Genomic DNA, 13993 nt, shown 5'->3' with positions numbered 1-13993 from the left:
AAGGTGCTGGCTTACATTGCCACCTGGTATGCAAGTATTGACCAGAAGGGATGTAATGTTCTACCAGCAATGTCCTTGTCCTCAGCAGAAGTGAGTTGTCCTGTAAGACCATGTCCATGATTTAAAAAAAAAAAGGTTAGAATACATAAATTGATTGAAAGCAGGTGGAGGAAGAAACTTAGCTGTATAAAATGGGAAGGAAATGGTCTATAATTCAATGAAATGATGTCCCTTCTAAACCAGCACTCCTAAAGGAAACAATGCAGTGTCTTCATGGATTTTCAGCAATTTTCAGGAAATTAACTGCTAAGAAGCTGATGTCAGCTGACTTTTTTTGCTTTTCTCAACAGGGAGGGTTTACACTAAATGCGGACTTTGATCTTTTGGAGATGGGATTTAGATACCCTTAATTATTCATAAAATTTCTTGTAGGGTTTTGGGGTTTTGCTTTCTTTAAAGGCCAAAAATAATAAAAACATTCGGTTCAAGGGAGGGGAAAAAAGACCAGCTGCCTTGCTGGGAAATTCATTAAGATAATATCTGACGTTATGTTTGGAGCAGAAGCATTATCAGAAGGTGGAATAGAGAAAAATGCACAGTCATTGAGGGGAGATAAATTAATTTTACTTAAAGTAGAATGTGACTGCTGCAACTTTGGTTACAAGTTCCACATTTCTTCCTGAGAAAAGGCAGTTTTCTGTAATGACAGAGGTGAGTAATGAAGATGAGACATAAATGAGGCCAAATTTAACTTTCTAGTTAAGATCCATATGGAAAAAGGAAAGCATTTATTATCACAATGAAGGTAGTTGCTTAAAAGTCCCAGTACAGAGAAAATAGGATCCTCCTGAGAAAATTATTGTAGAATTTTTGAAAGCCCTCTGTCATATATAAGTGGGAGGAAGATACTCCAGCTATTCTCGTGAAGTATAAAGAAGTTGTCTGATTTCTCTGTAATTAATACTTGATGAGCCATGAGCAAAGCAATAGGTGTTGAGTCTTTCCATCAGGAAGGGTGAATGCAGATGCTGCAGTTTAAGGATTTTAGTTAGGTGAAGGAATTTTGTGTTCTTCTACCACGCCAATGACTTCTGCTGGGAGTTTAAACATTGAGAAGAGCTTTGTTTCAAGTGGCTGGTCAGGCCAATTTAACCAGGTAACGTTAGGTCATGCTACTGAGATTTGTTAAAACACGAGAATTAAAACTCTTTCCTTCCCTACTTGAAGCTGCAGGGCTAATGGTAGTTTTGATGCCAATGCCAAAATGAAGATTACAATAATTACTTGTTGTGCAACAGAACATCCTGTGGGTCTGGCATCTGAGGATCTGTTTAGAGGATGCCAGATAGTTCCTTGAAATTACAGCAGGTAGTATGAATTTAGAAGAATACTTAATAAACCTTTAATCTTTGACAAAGTAATTAAGGCTTTAAAATTTGAATCTTGAGCCCACATAGCTTTCGTGGATTGTAAAAAATAAAAATAAAAAAATTAAAATATCACACCTTGACTACTCTTTTTTTCCCCCCCTTTTCTCTACATATCTGAACAGAGGTGCTGAATTACTTGTAGGTCGTTCTACATTTTTGGAGAATGACATCCTTGGGAATGAATAACTAAGTTATTGTAAGTTTTTGTGTCAAACCTCTTGCATACCAAGGAAGACAGGCAGCAGTGAATATCTTTGTATGCTAGATTAGCATCTCTCTGATTTAGTGCCTGTGTCATCTAGTTACTTCAGCAGGTCAAATAATTATTTTCCGATTCTATTCTCCTGTGTGAGATACGGAAAGGAAAGTCTGTCAGTGTCTAGAAGCAGTACGAATCACTTAAAAGTGGTTTGTGTAGTCTGGATACCATCTTCTTGAGTGGCAGGTGAGAACTTTCCCATTCTTCCCATTTCTTGGCAGCCATTTCAGAGCAAGGCTTACAGAGAAGAGTCTGTCAGACTTGCTTAACTTGTCTACTGCCATGCTGTTTATGAAATAGATTGTTACGTCTGGTGTAAAATTGAGAGGAAAAGAAAACTTACAGGAAAAGAAAATGTCTTTTCAGTCTGATTCTTTAGGCAATTTACTTCTTGCTTCTCCTATTTTTCTTACAGATTACAGATTTCTTTGGCTTTCAAGTGCAATAACAAACATTCCTTTACCTCCTGTAAAAGCTGTTCCCAAGTTTATTCAAGCTTATGTATGGCCAAGCACTCTTATCTCTGATAAGCATCTATCTGTCTTTGGTATTGGTCAAAAAGATCTTTTGCTAGCATGGCGTCCATTATAGCAGATACCATTCTGAAACCGGCTGCTAAAAATGAAAGTCTTGCTTCATGTGGGGTTAGCTTTGATAGCAAATGTGTGTTTTGCTATGTGAAAAGAAGGCTCCCTAACTTAAATCTCTGGGTGCAGAGACTCTGCGTTGCTTTCTTCCAGTGTGACACAGCAGTGCATGGGAATGGGTAGGGGAAATGGCAAGTGATTTTGTGTGCTGGGGGAATGACGGGGGTACATTTGGGAGCCTGTAAGTGTTGCACATTACCAGTTATCAGTACGTTGTCACTGCTCCTAGTGTTGTGCTAGTGTTGTGGGGGAAGGAGCGTTCACTATGGAGCTCCTAGTTCACTATGGAGTTCACTAAAGAGCTTTGGTTCCATTTTAATTAAAGCTTTTGCACAATTGTGTAACAGTAGCACTTATTAACATGCATAACACAATGCATTTAATGGGAAAATAAGGTGGACATAAAGAGAATTGAATGAAAGATGAGGGAAGGAAGTCAGGCTAGAAGAAGAAAGATTTAGAATGGTTTGGGCTGGAAGGGGCCTTAAAGATCATCTAATTCCGACTCCATAGAATGAGTAGTCTCTTAAGAAAACTCAGTTCAGCAGAAAGCCTACTTTTTGAAACCTGTGCATCACTTTTCACATCACCTGTTAGCTGTCAGTGGTCAGAAGACAGAATTCTAGATAATAATGTAGATAACAGGGTTGCCATGAAGTTGCTACAGAACAAGAGTAATTTTTTTTTAAATGCATTTCAGGTTAAAATATTATGAAAATAACTTTATTTATAAAAAATGTGTAGCAACCACTATTTAGAAAATGTGGATGCTCTTGATGTTCAGTTTTAATGAAGAGGCCAGAAGACCATTACTTCATGTGATACTACCCCTAGATCAACTACAGGAGCTGCCACTTGCCACGAATAATGCACGTGAGAGCACAGCATACTCATGTAAAAGTACCAAATCATTGCAATCCAAAGTAGCGTGTGCTGCCACACTTTGTTATGCAGAGATTGGAGATGAAATGCATGGAACTGCGTTTCAGGGTACCACCTCTCACTTTCTCAGGGGTCTGTTTCACCTTTGTAGAGGCATCTAGAAAGGCTGGCTTATGTATCCAGATACTAAAAATGCTTTCTTGATGTACCCATAATGCATTTTCTTAAAGAGCAGGTACAGTCCGGCTCATGTTTGAAAATACAGAATGCAGAAACAAGATGTATTTCATTAATGTAGGCATAAAGCTTTGAAATTCATTTATGTCTTTGGAAGTTATTATTGGAATTGATTTTTTGTGCATATGTGCTTACGTACTTCTTCCAGCTTCCCATGCACCTTACAAGTGGGATTATTGGCCCCATGATGATGTTCGAGCTGAATGTAGGTTTGTGGGTCTGACTAATCTTGGAGCAACTTGTTACTTGGCATCCACTATTCAGCAGCTCTATATGATACCAGAGGCCAGACAAGCAATCTTTACTGCAAAGGTATGGTTTGCAATCTTACATTCTTTATTTGTTATTTTGTAAAAGTTTATATTTCGTTTAAAAAAATAATAAGTGTAATTAAAAATAAAAAAGTTTAAATTCATTTTTCCAATGAAAAGGTTAATAAAATATGGATTTACTTTTAGGACTTGTTTCTGTGTAAAGAATATTTCTTCAGGACTTTAGTTTGCTCTGTGTTTGGTTAAATTCTTCTGCTGATGTCTAAAGTGATTTTTAAAAATACATATTTGTAATGCAGTATGTTCTTAAGGTGGCATTATAACAGCATGTTCTCAAACTCATATTTCTGTTGCTGTCAAATAGATTGATTCAGGTTTGTTTTTATATGACTTGTTTGTTGTTTCTTATCTCCTAATCTGTCATTTCATTAGAGTAAATGCCATCCTTCTTGAATGTTTATAAAGCCCTTGAGCATGTTACTGGAAGTATTGCAAGTCTTGTAAATTATTCACTGGGTGTCTTTCAGAAATATTAATATTATTAATTCTAACTATTTATTGTGACAGAGAAAGCTTCATTTTGGTCCTTGATATCAGTAGTGTACATATAACATGTGAAACACCCTGACCGGCAGTGACCTCACTGTTTTTTATTGTCACTCAATTTCAAATAGAATATGCAAATCATGAATAAAAATAAAAAATAAAAAAGGAAGCTGCTGGTCTACAAGTGAAATACACTGTGTAGAGGATTGATCAGAACTCCCACCATGTCTATTAAATAGAAAAAAGTATTCCAAAATTAGTACAGTCTTTTCTGATACTTCCCCAAAGTTCCTAGCTGCTGCACATTTATAGAAAATAGAGTCACCTTTTGCCACAGGTTTAGTGTCAGGCCAAAAAATGAGCAGGAAGTGCTATGTATACATGCAAAATAGTGAGCGTGCTGTGTATTCAACTATGCAATTATTTTTCTTAATTGTCCATAATAAAGGTGGATTTTTATAATAATAATTATTATTATTTTATTTAAAAAGATGTTTACTTCATCTTCTGAAGCTCTGCTTTTGGAAAGTTATAAAGGTTAATTTTTTTTTTTTTTAATGAATTTCTTCTAGTATTCAGAAGATATGAAACACAAGACCACTCTACTAGAACTCCAGAAAATGTTTACATACTTAATGGTAGGTGCTGGTTGGTGTGAAAGAGGATGTTTTATAATGTGCCCTATTTTTCTTTTAAAAAAGGGGGGGGGGGGGGGGAACAAAATACAAGAAAAATGTAGATACCATTCTGTATGTGATTCTTGACGTTGTTCAAGACAGTTCAATGATGTTATAAATGTGAAATATTTCTGAAAAGGTGATGATCCTTGTTGGGTCCCTTCTGACTCAGGATACTGTATGATTTTTAGTATGATGTAGGAAATTAAAAAGAAAACTGTGGAGAGCTGAGTGTTTTTGTTCTTGGCACCAGCTTTTGTCAAAGAAAATCATAACCACTTCGAAGACAAATAGAGAAAAGGAATTTAAGCATGTGGTGCCTGACATAAATCATAGGAAAAATAAATCTAGGTATTTATGTAAGAAAAAAACACAAAGGAATATAAAATAATATGAAGATCTATTATTATTAAAACCTTTAAGAATTACTTAATTCCAAACCAGATAACATTAACAGTGTCTTGTCACATATCGTTAAAAGCAAATAGTATGTATAGAAGGACAAAGTTCCCTTTGCTGTAAGTATGTTCTGCATCTCCAGTGTTAGCATTGGAATGGGTGATGTATTCTAAAGAAATGTAGTATAACGCAAGTTCCTTTCTCAGACTGAACACCTGCAATGGAGAACTAGACAGTGTCATTTTATACAATAGAGAAGTCTGAATGAGAATTAAGCACTTGTCAAGACCCACGTCATTACTGTTTAGAAATACATAAGGACAAACTGCTGTTTGTCATACCGTATTTTGTATCTGAACATATATTCAAAAGCTGGCAAAAACTGGATGTGTCGCATCTTCAGCCAAGTTCTTTTAACACTGGTTCCTTTCATTAAGAATTATTTAATTGTTTTTTGCTAATAATATTTTATAATGAGTAATGTAATAATGGTGGTTAAAAATTGCTTCACATTTCATCATTCATCATTAAGGCCCTTACACGACTTTGTTGCCTGAAAGGCACGTGGAGATACTGTATGTGTATTTTTAAATAGACCTTTATATAGCTATGTTCTGTATATCTGTGTAAATTAAAAGTACAAGGATTTGTGGTTGATTTGTTTTGCTTATTTTTATTCATTTATCTATTTATATTTACCTAAAGGAAAGTGAATGTAAGGCATACAATCCAAGGCCTTTCTGTAAAACCTATACCATGGATAAGCAGCCACTGAACACCGGAGAGCAGAAAGATATGACTGAATTCTTCACTGACCTGATAACAAAAATAGAAGAAATGTCTCCTGAACTGGTGAGTTACTGAGAGGGAGCAAAAGGGAGCTTGAAAAGTTACGGATTTGCTCGAATATCCTTGACAGAATTTATTAATTCATTCGCAGAAAAATACAGTGAAAAGTTTGTTCGGAGGTGTTATTACAAACAATGTTGTTTCTTTGGTAAGTATTCTTTCCTTATCCTTATCTTTTTAAGATACTTTTTAACCTCTCAAAACAGTTAGTTAATTGCTTTTCTCTTTCATTGCTGTGATTCAGGACTGTGAGCATGTAAGTCAGACTGCTGAAGAGTTCTATACAGTAAGGTGCCAGGTGGCAGATATGAAGAATATTTATGTAAGTACTGCCAGACTGGGGTAGATCAGATCACAACTGTAAAAGAAATAAGTCTTTTACATAAGAGACTATACTGTACAGTATTGTATATGCTGGTGCTTTTTGTATCTGTACTCTAGTTTTGGTGTATTTCTATGATGATACTAATAGGTAATTTGGTTGAACTGGTCTGTGTTTTCTATGCAACGTGTTTTCTATAGCAACATGCAATACTTGTGGAATTGACTAAAAAGTTATAGACAGTAATCATTATTTAGTCCCTTCTGTGTTTAAAAAATGGTCATGTTTTATATGAGATTTGTAAATGTCAAAAGATTTATATACATACATGTATTACTAAATTAATTTAAAACTTCTATAAAATAATTTTAGGTTATCTTTTAAAAAAAATACTAATCCTCACATGTGGAATTTGGATTTAGAGCACATAAATTCTTTAGGACAGCTCAGAATATTGGGTACCATTTCTCTGAATTGGTTCCTGAAATTTGTGTTTGTTACAGAAAGACCAGTTTCTAGAACCCAATCTCAAACTCTTTTCTTAGTTCAATTGCATGCTCTTTCTGCAAATTTTCTGGTAGTTTTGACCACCTTAGTTTCAAAGCTTACAGATAGGTATGTTGATTAAACGTGCTGTAAGACTTAGAGAGAGGGTCTTGTAAAGCAGGCTATGTAAGCACAAGATTTAAATATCTAACATAAACGTAAGCTCCTTCTGTATTGTTTGTGATATGTAGGAATCTCTTGATGAAGTAACTATTAAAGATACCTTGGAAGGTGATAACATGTATACATGTTCGCATTGTGGGAAGAAAGTGCGGGCTGAAAAAAGGTATGATTAAGAGGAATTAAGCATTCCTATTTTTTTTGTTGTTTTGTTTTTTGTAAATTACTGAAATCACTATTTGAATTAGAGTAATTCTTTAAATGAAACAGATCCATGGTTTCATTCAGTTCACTAATGTGAAGGCCTATGAGGATGTGATCCCTATACAAATGACCATATAACTAAATAATTGAATTTCAAAAACAAAGACTATAAAATATCTTAGGGAAAGATCACCTAGACAGCAATGTGTTCAAGACCTTTTTTATATAAACAAAAAAAAAAAATTAGAAATCAGTAACTTTTGAAATCTATTACTTTTCCAGTTTTTGAAAGAGCAAATTCTTTCAGAGTTTGTTCAGAATTTTTATTATTTATTATGCAGGATAATTGCTAAGGTTTCATGCATAGCCCTAAATTTCTTAGTCTAAAATTGGTAGTTCTGTAATTGTTTCCTTATTTTAAAAAGTCTACTAATAAATATAAATTAAAATTTTGCATCGTCTCTTTATTGTAACTAACATAATTCTTAAGAGATGAAAAACCTTGCAGTTGTTCTTATAGCTGTTATAAATAGCATGGGTGAAAGTAGCCTGTTAAAATAATTAATGTGAAGTTTGAGATATAATACAAGATACGTTCTACATTGAAACTTGTCAGTTACAGGATAACAACTCCATCTAATGAGGGGATTTGCATTGGTAAATTCCTTCATGACTCATATTACTGTATCATTTTAGAAAGCTGTCACTCATGACAAGCAAATTTGGTCTCTCCTCCAAGGCATAGTGATATGATAAATGGAATTGTTCAGTCGGCTAAATCTGACCTTTCTGCTGCTGGTTACACTACCATACTCTAAGACATTTTGATTGCTGAATTTTATTTTTATGTGACTTTGTAACTGGTTTCCAATTTTATATTTGAATAAATGTGTTGAAAATTGTTGTGGAAACACAATTCAACCAACTAGGCTCTTCATAAATCACAACTATTTTTAATTCTTCAGGGCATGTTTTAAGAAACTACCTCGTATCTTAAGCTTCAACACAATGAGATATACTTTCAATATGGTAACCATGATGAAGGAGAAGGTCAATACTCATTTTTCATTCCCTCTGCGTTTGGATATGACACCTTACACTGAAGATTTCCTCATGGGAAAAAATGACAGAAAAGAAGGTATGCCTCATAGAATGAATTGCAAAGGGGTTTTCTCTTCCATGTTTGTACCATTTTCTGTATATGTTATGTATGCAAACAAGTAGTGATTTTTTAAAAGAAAATAAAATCACTTTTAATTGACTTATATTTCCAATTTCACGTATTTTCTTTAATACAGGAAAATTGGCTAATTATTTTTGTTTTCCCTTGCAGTTCAGTTTGAATTATTCTTAAACTCGTTTTTAAAATATGGGAGATAACTAATAGTTGTATACAGCTTGTTACTAGCCTATTTTGATTTTGCTGAGTAATACTTGAAACGGAAAAGGGCTGACTGACTGCCATCATAAATAAGATGTGCTAACTTAATTATTAGTTCTGATCTCTTCAGTAGAGATGCTTTGGAAAAAACTTAAGCTGTTTTACAAGAGTTGGGATTTCTGTGCCCTTTGTTCTCAGTATGGACTTTCTGGCTCTCATTGTGCACCAATGAAAAGGAAAAATAGAAAATGTTTTAAGCGTAACTTTAGGTAATGTGTGTGTGAGACATACTAATGTTGAAACTCATGTGTTTATGAAATAACTAAATACTGTATTAAATTACTTAAGGTTTTAAGGAAGATGGTGAATATTTGAAAGAAACCGAGAGTTACGAGTATGATCTGATAGGTGTAACGGTTCATACAGGAACTGCAGATGGTGGACATTACTACAGCTTTATCAGAGATATAGTCAATCCCCATGCTTACAAAAACAACAAATGGTGAGTTATACAAAGCAAAATTGTATCATTTTATATCTTTAAGTAACTAAAAACTGTTGACTTTGTCAATAACATAGAAGCTATGCGCTGTAGGTTCTCAAGAGCACAAGATTTTGGCATTTGCTAGGTATGCATATATCAATTTATACATCTGTTCTTGTCTGCTGTAGCAGTAATAATTGTGGAGAGCCTTGGACGCAGGCATCAGGAGAGTACCAGGCTCACCTTACAGTGCAGCAAATACTTGATTCTTGGCATGAATATCAAATGCTATTATATTTCATATTTCAGTATATATGAACAGTAAGATTAAATAGATCATCCTTCATCATAAAATCAGGTTACCTTTGACAAGCATACAGCAGCATTAATGATTGTGGATTTTGATCCTTTTCATTTTCTCCATTTTCAGTTGTTTCAAACAACAATTTGACTTCTTCCCTTTAAACTCAATGCATCCTGTGTGCCAGATAAGCTGTTACAATACGTAGGTTATCAAGATCTGTTCTTACTGTACTTTTTATAGAGTGAATTGTATTCACATTTTAATTTTATCCAGCTAGTGATCTGTCTTGCTTTCTAAGCCACCCTTTTTTTTTTTTTTTTTTTTTTAACCTACAACATCGCGCTTCTAATTTGGGAACTTTTGCATACATTGGACATACAGTGGTTGTGAGGAGGGAGAAAAAATGGGGAGAAGTAGCCTGAGAAAGGGATGAGACACAGGCATGGGAAGGAGGATGGTCTTCCCAGGTGATGAAACAGAGCAGAGAACTCTCTCTCCCATTCGTATCTAGTTTCATATCTCAGATTCTCTGCTGAAGCCATGCATAGGAGATAAGATTTCTTCTTTTGTTCTCTGTAATATCTGCCTGGAACATTTTTGAAGCATTTTCAGCCAGTAGGCTAATCACTGGTCTGAAGGGAATCTTTAACAGCGTACAGTGTTCCTTTGCACCATTCCAGTTGAGTTCTACTGATACATGGGATGGATCTCCTCTTTTTAATTTTGATTACCACTTCACACAGATTGAAAAGCAAGAGGCAAATCTTCTTGGCTGCATTAGAACTTAATCTCTACCACAGTCATATTAGAAAAATGGGGAAAATAATGTTCCTTGAATAAAAAGATAATATGTTGTTAAAATGCCGACTTCCTGATTTTACTGAAAGAAAGTGACTTTTAGGATCACTTTTGAGTTTGCTGTGGTTCAAACAAAGCAATAGGAATTAAGATAAATACTTAATCTGAAGAACAATTTTAAATGCTTGTTAAACATTTGTTTGCCGTGAGAGACAAACAACAGTTCTTTTAAAAGCTTACTCTTTTACAGGTATCTTTTCAATGATGCTGAAGTTAAACCATTTGATTCTGCCCAGCTTGCTTCAGAATGTTTTGGTGGAGAAATGACTGTAAGTGATGACTTGTTTTTGTCATGTTCCACCATTCGAATATCTGTTTTGAAGACTTTCGTGAACAATTCCAAAGTGTTCACCTTTGGTTTTCCATCTGTTGTGAATGTATGAGAAACATATGCAAGTTTTAGATGACTCTTATTAAACTTTTGACATCTTTGTCGTGCAAGTGATACTTTATCTTATTTAGATCAGTCATTCTTCCACTACTGATCTGCTTGAAGAGTCCCCCACTCCTTAGGGGAAGAAAGACAGCAGAGTGCTTGCAGGCTGGTGATTCAAGCTGCCTAGTTTTTGTACGTTATCTGTAGGACAGAAGTTGATCCAACAAAGAAGGGTCCTAATTCCTTCCATACTGACTATTGTATTACTGAATTTGTGCATATGAATCCAAATGTTTATATGTGGTTTTGAAAGATAGGTGTCAGAAGCATAGCATAAGTACTATTAATGAATCAAAATGAATTAGTGTAGTCTATAGTGAAGTATAAAGGCAAAATGCTGAAATAAAAAAAAATAAAATAATAAAAAAAAAACAACAAACTTTGGTTTGTTAAACAGATTACATATACTTAGGTGCCAAAAAGGAGGAGGTATCAGTGAGATAGATGAGACAGGAACTTGTGTGAGAAGGTCAAGATATGCCATAGCAATTCTGAAAAATCAGAATAGGTGACCATAGAAGAAGAAAAAGACTAGTTTGAACGAGAAAGAAATTGTCAGCAATCTCTCTGCAACTAACTTGAAATAGTTCACATGCACGTTTACATCAAATTGTCAGTAAATCATTTTTAAAAAATCATTTAAAAAGGTCACAATTAATGGTGTTACTTTCTTCTTGACAGACAAAAACGTATGATTCCGTTACTGATAAATTTATGGACTTCTCCTTTGAAAAGGTATTTCTCTTCTAAACACTTCCTATATGATGACATTTCTACTTTGATAATTTATCTCTCAAAGCAAAAATTATACAGATGTTTTTTTCTTCAAGACACACAGTGCTTACATGCTGTTTTATAAACGGATGGAACCAGAGGAGGAAAATGGCAAAGACTACAAATTTGATGTTTCATCAGAATTGCTGGAGGTACAAGTTGATTTGTTTTAACACATCTTAAAATACTGTAGGAAATCCTAAACAAATCAGGAATCTGAGTAAACACAGGAAAACAAGTATAATTTGAATGAGTAGGATGATAATCCTTTAATTGAGAAGAATGTTGTTGATAGAAAGTAATTTAAAATCTCCATAGTACATAAATTTCAGACACTTTCTCATTCTGTCCTGTGATTTTTAGTTCACATATCTAAATAGCTTCATATTTGTAAAAAATGGTAGATCGTTTGTTTTTATTTTTATGAGCACTTAGCAACATTTTCTTAATAGTTGCAGTAGTACAGGAAGTGTTCTCATTAACTGTCATCCTTTTTATCCTTCAGTTCCTCAGCAACTTAGTGCTTTCAGGAGGGATGTAAGTTAGTATAGTATACTATACACTAAGAGTAACTCCAGCTGCTTCTTTGCACTTCTCCTAGTGGGTTGCGAAATATAGTTAAACTGTGCTTATTACAAGGAAGCATCAGTCAAAAGAGGTTCCCTTCCTCCACGTAGTCATGGAGAGAATAGCCTGAATATGAATAAAAGGAGTAGGAGGAAAAATAAAAGCCACTAACGAGAGAAAAAAAAAAAACAAAGACCACTTGTTCTCCCCAGTGTTGACTGCTCTGACTGAGGATACCTGGTTATTAATATAAAGATACCGTGTATCCTTGTATGGTCTGAGGAACTGGAAAAGACAATGTAGAGGAGCAGAGCATTATACTAGGGATCTCAATGTGCTAAACATATTCCCAGTATGGGACTCACAAGTGGTATCTCTCTTTTTATCATCTGAAAGGTCAGTCAGTTTACCGGCCCCCTCTGGCCAGAAGTATTGCTTTATCATCTGTCACATGTTTGTTTCTTAACTTAAAAATATCCTTCATCATCAGCCAACAAATCAAATCATGTTTTTTATCTTTCAGTCTTGAAAATAACAGATTTTATCAGATTTAAAATTTAAAACTATTTTTACAGGGGAATGAGAACCTAGTGTGAAATCCTCTTCTGGTTAATGGTGGAGAATGAAATTTTACTCTCTAAGAATTTAGCAAGAGGTTACAGAGCTTATCAGGCTTTGGGTGAAAATTTAAACTGTTAGACCTACCTAGCTAGCTAAGCTGCTGGCACATCTAATTGATCTCAATTAATGAAATGCTTAATGCTTAAAGAGATTTTATTTTGTTTATACTATTGTAGATATCAAAGTATTGTCTTGAACTGCATTTCTTTTTTTTTTTTTTTTTTTTTTTTTAAGAAATTAGACCAATTCTGAAAATTTCAGCCTGAAAATGTAATATAAGGCATGAGATCACGGCAAGAGGGGAAGGTTCAGAACATTGTTTAGCAGTCGTATGGCAGGCAAAACTATCATCTGCTATAGTATCAACAAAGCAACTTGGAGCTACGCCTTTAAAATAGAGGAAATGTTCCCAGAAATCATTTTTCATACAAAAAATGTTGGTTTCCTAGCCACAGCAAGCATTTAAGTATTCTTAAAATCATGCTTATGTAGTGAAATAAACTGCTTTCTTGTATCTGATGTTAGCATTTTTTCTTCAGTGGATATGGCATGATAACATGCAGTTTCTTCAAGACAAGAACATTTTTGAACATACGTATTTTGGGTAAGTTTCTTTAAAAATGTAAATTAATGCTTCTTTTCTTCTTGCAGATTTTCATGATTTATTTTAATTAACAAATAAAATTACTGACTCTAGGTTTATGTGGCAGTTGTGTAGTAGCATCCCAAGCACACTACCAGATCCAAAAGCAGTTTCCCTGATGACAGCAAAGGTAAATATTTCAAAAGTGTATTTTGCTTATCTTAAATGGACGTTTTAATTACATTGTAACTGAGACATTCTGTGATTAATGGTGCTTTTTTTTTTCCCCCCTCAGTTAAGCACTTCCTTTGTGCTAGAGACATTTATTCATTCAAAGGAAAAGGTATTCTATTTACTTGTAAATTTTCATTAAGTAGCTGCATGAATATAGTGAAAAGTGTTTGTAGTTTTTCATTTCAAAAGTGTGATTTTGAGATGTAGTGAGTACAGTAGACAATACAAAAACGTTTGAAGAGTGTCCTTCAACACACTCATAATAAACACCACACAATGGAAAAAATGTGGAGATTTTAGCTTACTTTGCAGAGCATTGGGAACAACATGTCTTGTGTTCTTTTCATTTGAAGATTGTTGG

At 34.3% G+C, this 13993-nt stretch overlaps 1 protein-coding gene across 7 annotated transcripts in view; it reads left to right on the top strand.

Annotated features, from left to right (window-relative positions):
- Positions 1 to 13993, top strand: part of USP34 (ubiquitin specific peptidase 34) — a 129450-nt gene that overhangs the window by 86458 nt on the left and 28999 nt on the right. For all 7 annotated transcript variants that reach the window (XR_014618336.1, XM_084285094.1, XM_084285095.1 and 4 more), the window contains exons 43-56: positions 3604 to 3767; positions 4846 to 4911; positions 6055 to 6201; positions 6290 to 6346; positions 6443 to 6520; positions 7258 to 7352; positions 8356 to 8528; positions 9120 to 9273; positions 10608 to 10686; positions 11535 to 11588; positions 11684 to 11779; positions 13355 to 13419; positions 13513 to 13588; positions 13694 to 13741. Coding sequence is in view for 6 of the 7 variants with exons in the window: in XM_084285094.1 (XP_084141220.1) it covers positions 3604 to 3767; positions 4846 to 4911; positions 6055 to 6201; positions 6290 to 6346; positions 6443 to 6520; positions 7258 to 7352; positions 8356 to 8528; positions 9120 to 9273; positions 10608 to 10686; positions 11535 to 11588; positions 11684 to 11779; positions 13355 to 13419; positions 13513 to 13588; positions 13694 to 13741 (1352 nt within the window). In the remaining variant the exon portion in view is untranslated. The remainder of the gene's footprint in view (positions 1 to 3603; positions 3768 to 4845; positions 4912 to 6054; positions 6202 to 6289; positions 6347 to 6442; positions 6521 to 7257; positions 7353 to 8355; positions 8529 to 9119; positions 9274 to 10607; positions 10687 to 11534; positions 11589 to 11683; positions 11780 to 13354; positions 13420 to 13512; positions 13589 to 13693; positions 13742 to 13993) is intronic.

Source organism: Netta rufina, assembly GCF_964035555.1.
Source record: "Netta rufina genome assembly, chromosome: 3".
In the NCBI taxonomy this organism is placed as follows: Eukaryota; Metazoa; Chordata; class Aves; order Anseriformes; family Anatidae; genus Netta; species Netta rufina.
Note: the sequence above shows the minus strand (reverse complement) of the source record. Positions and strands in the feature narration are given on the sequence as shown.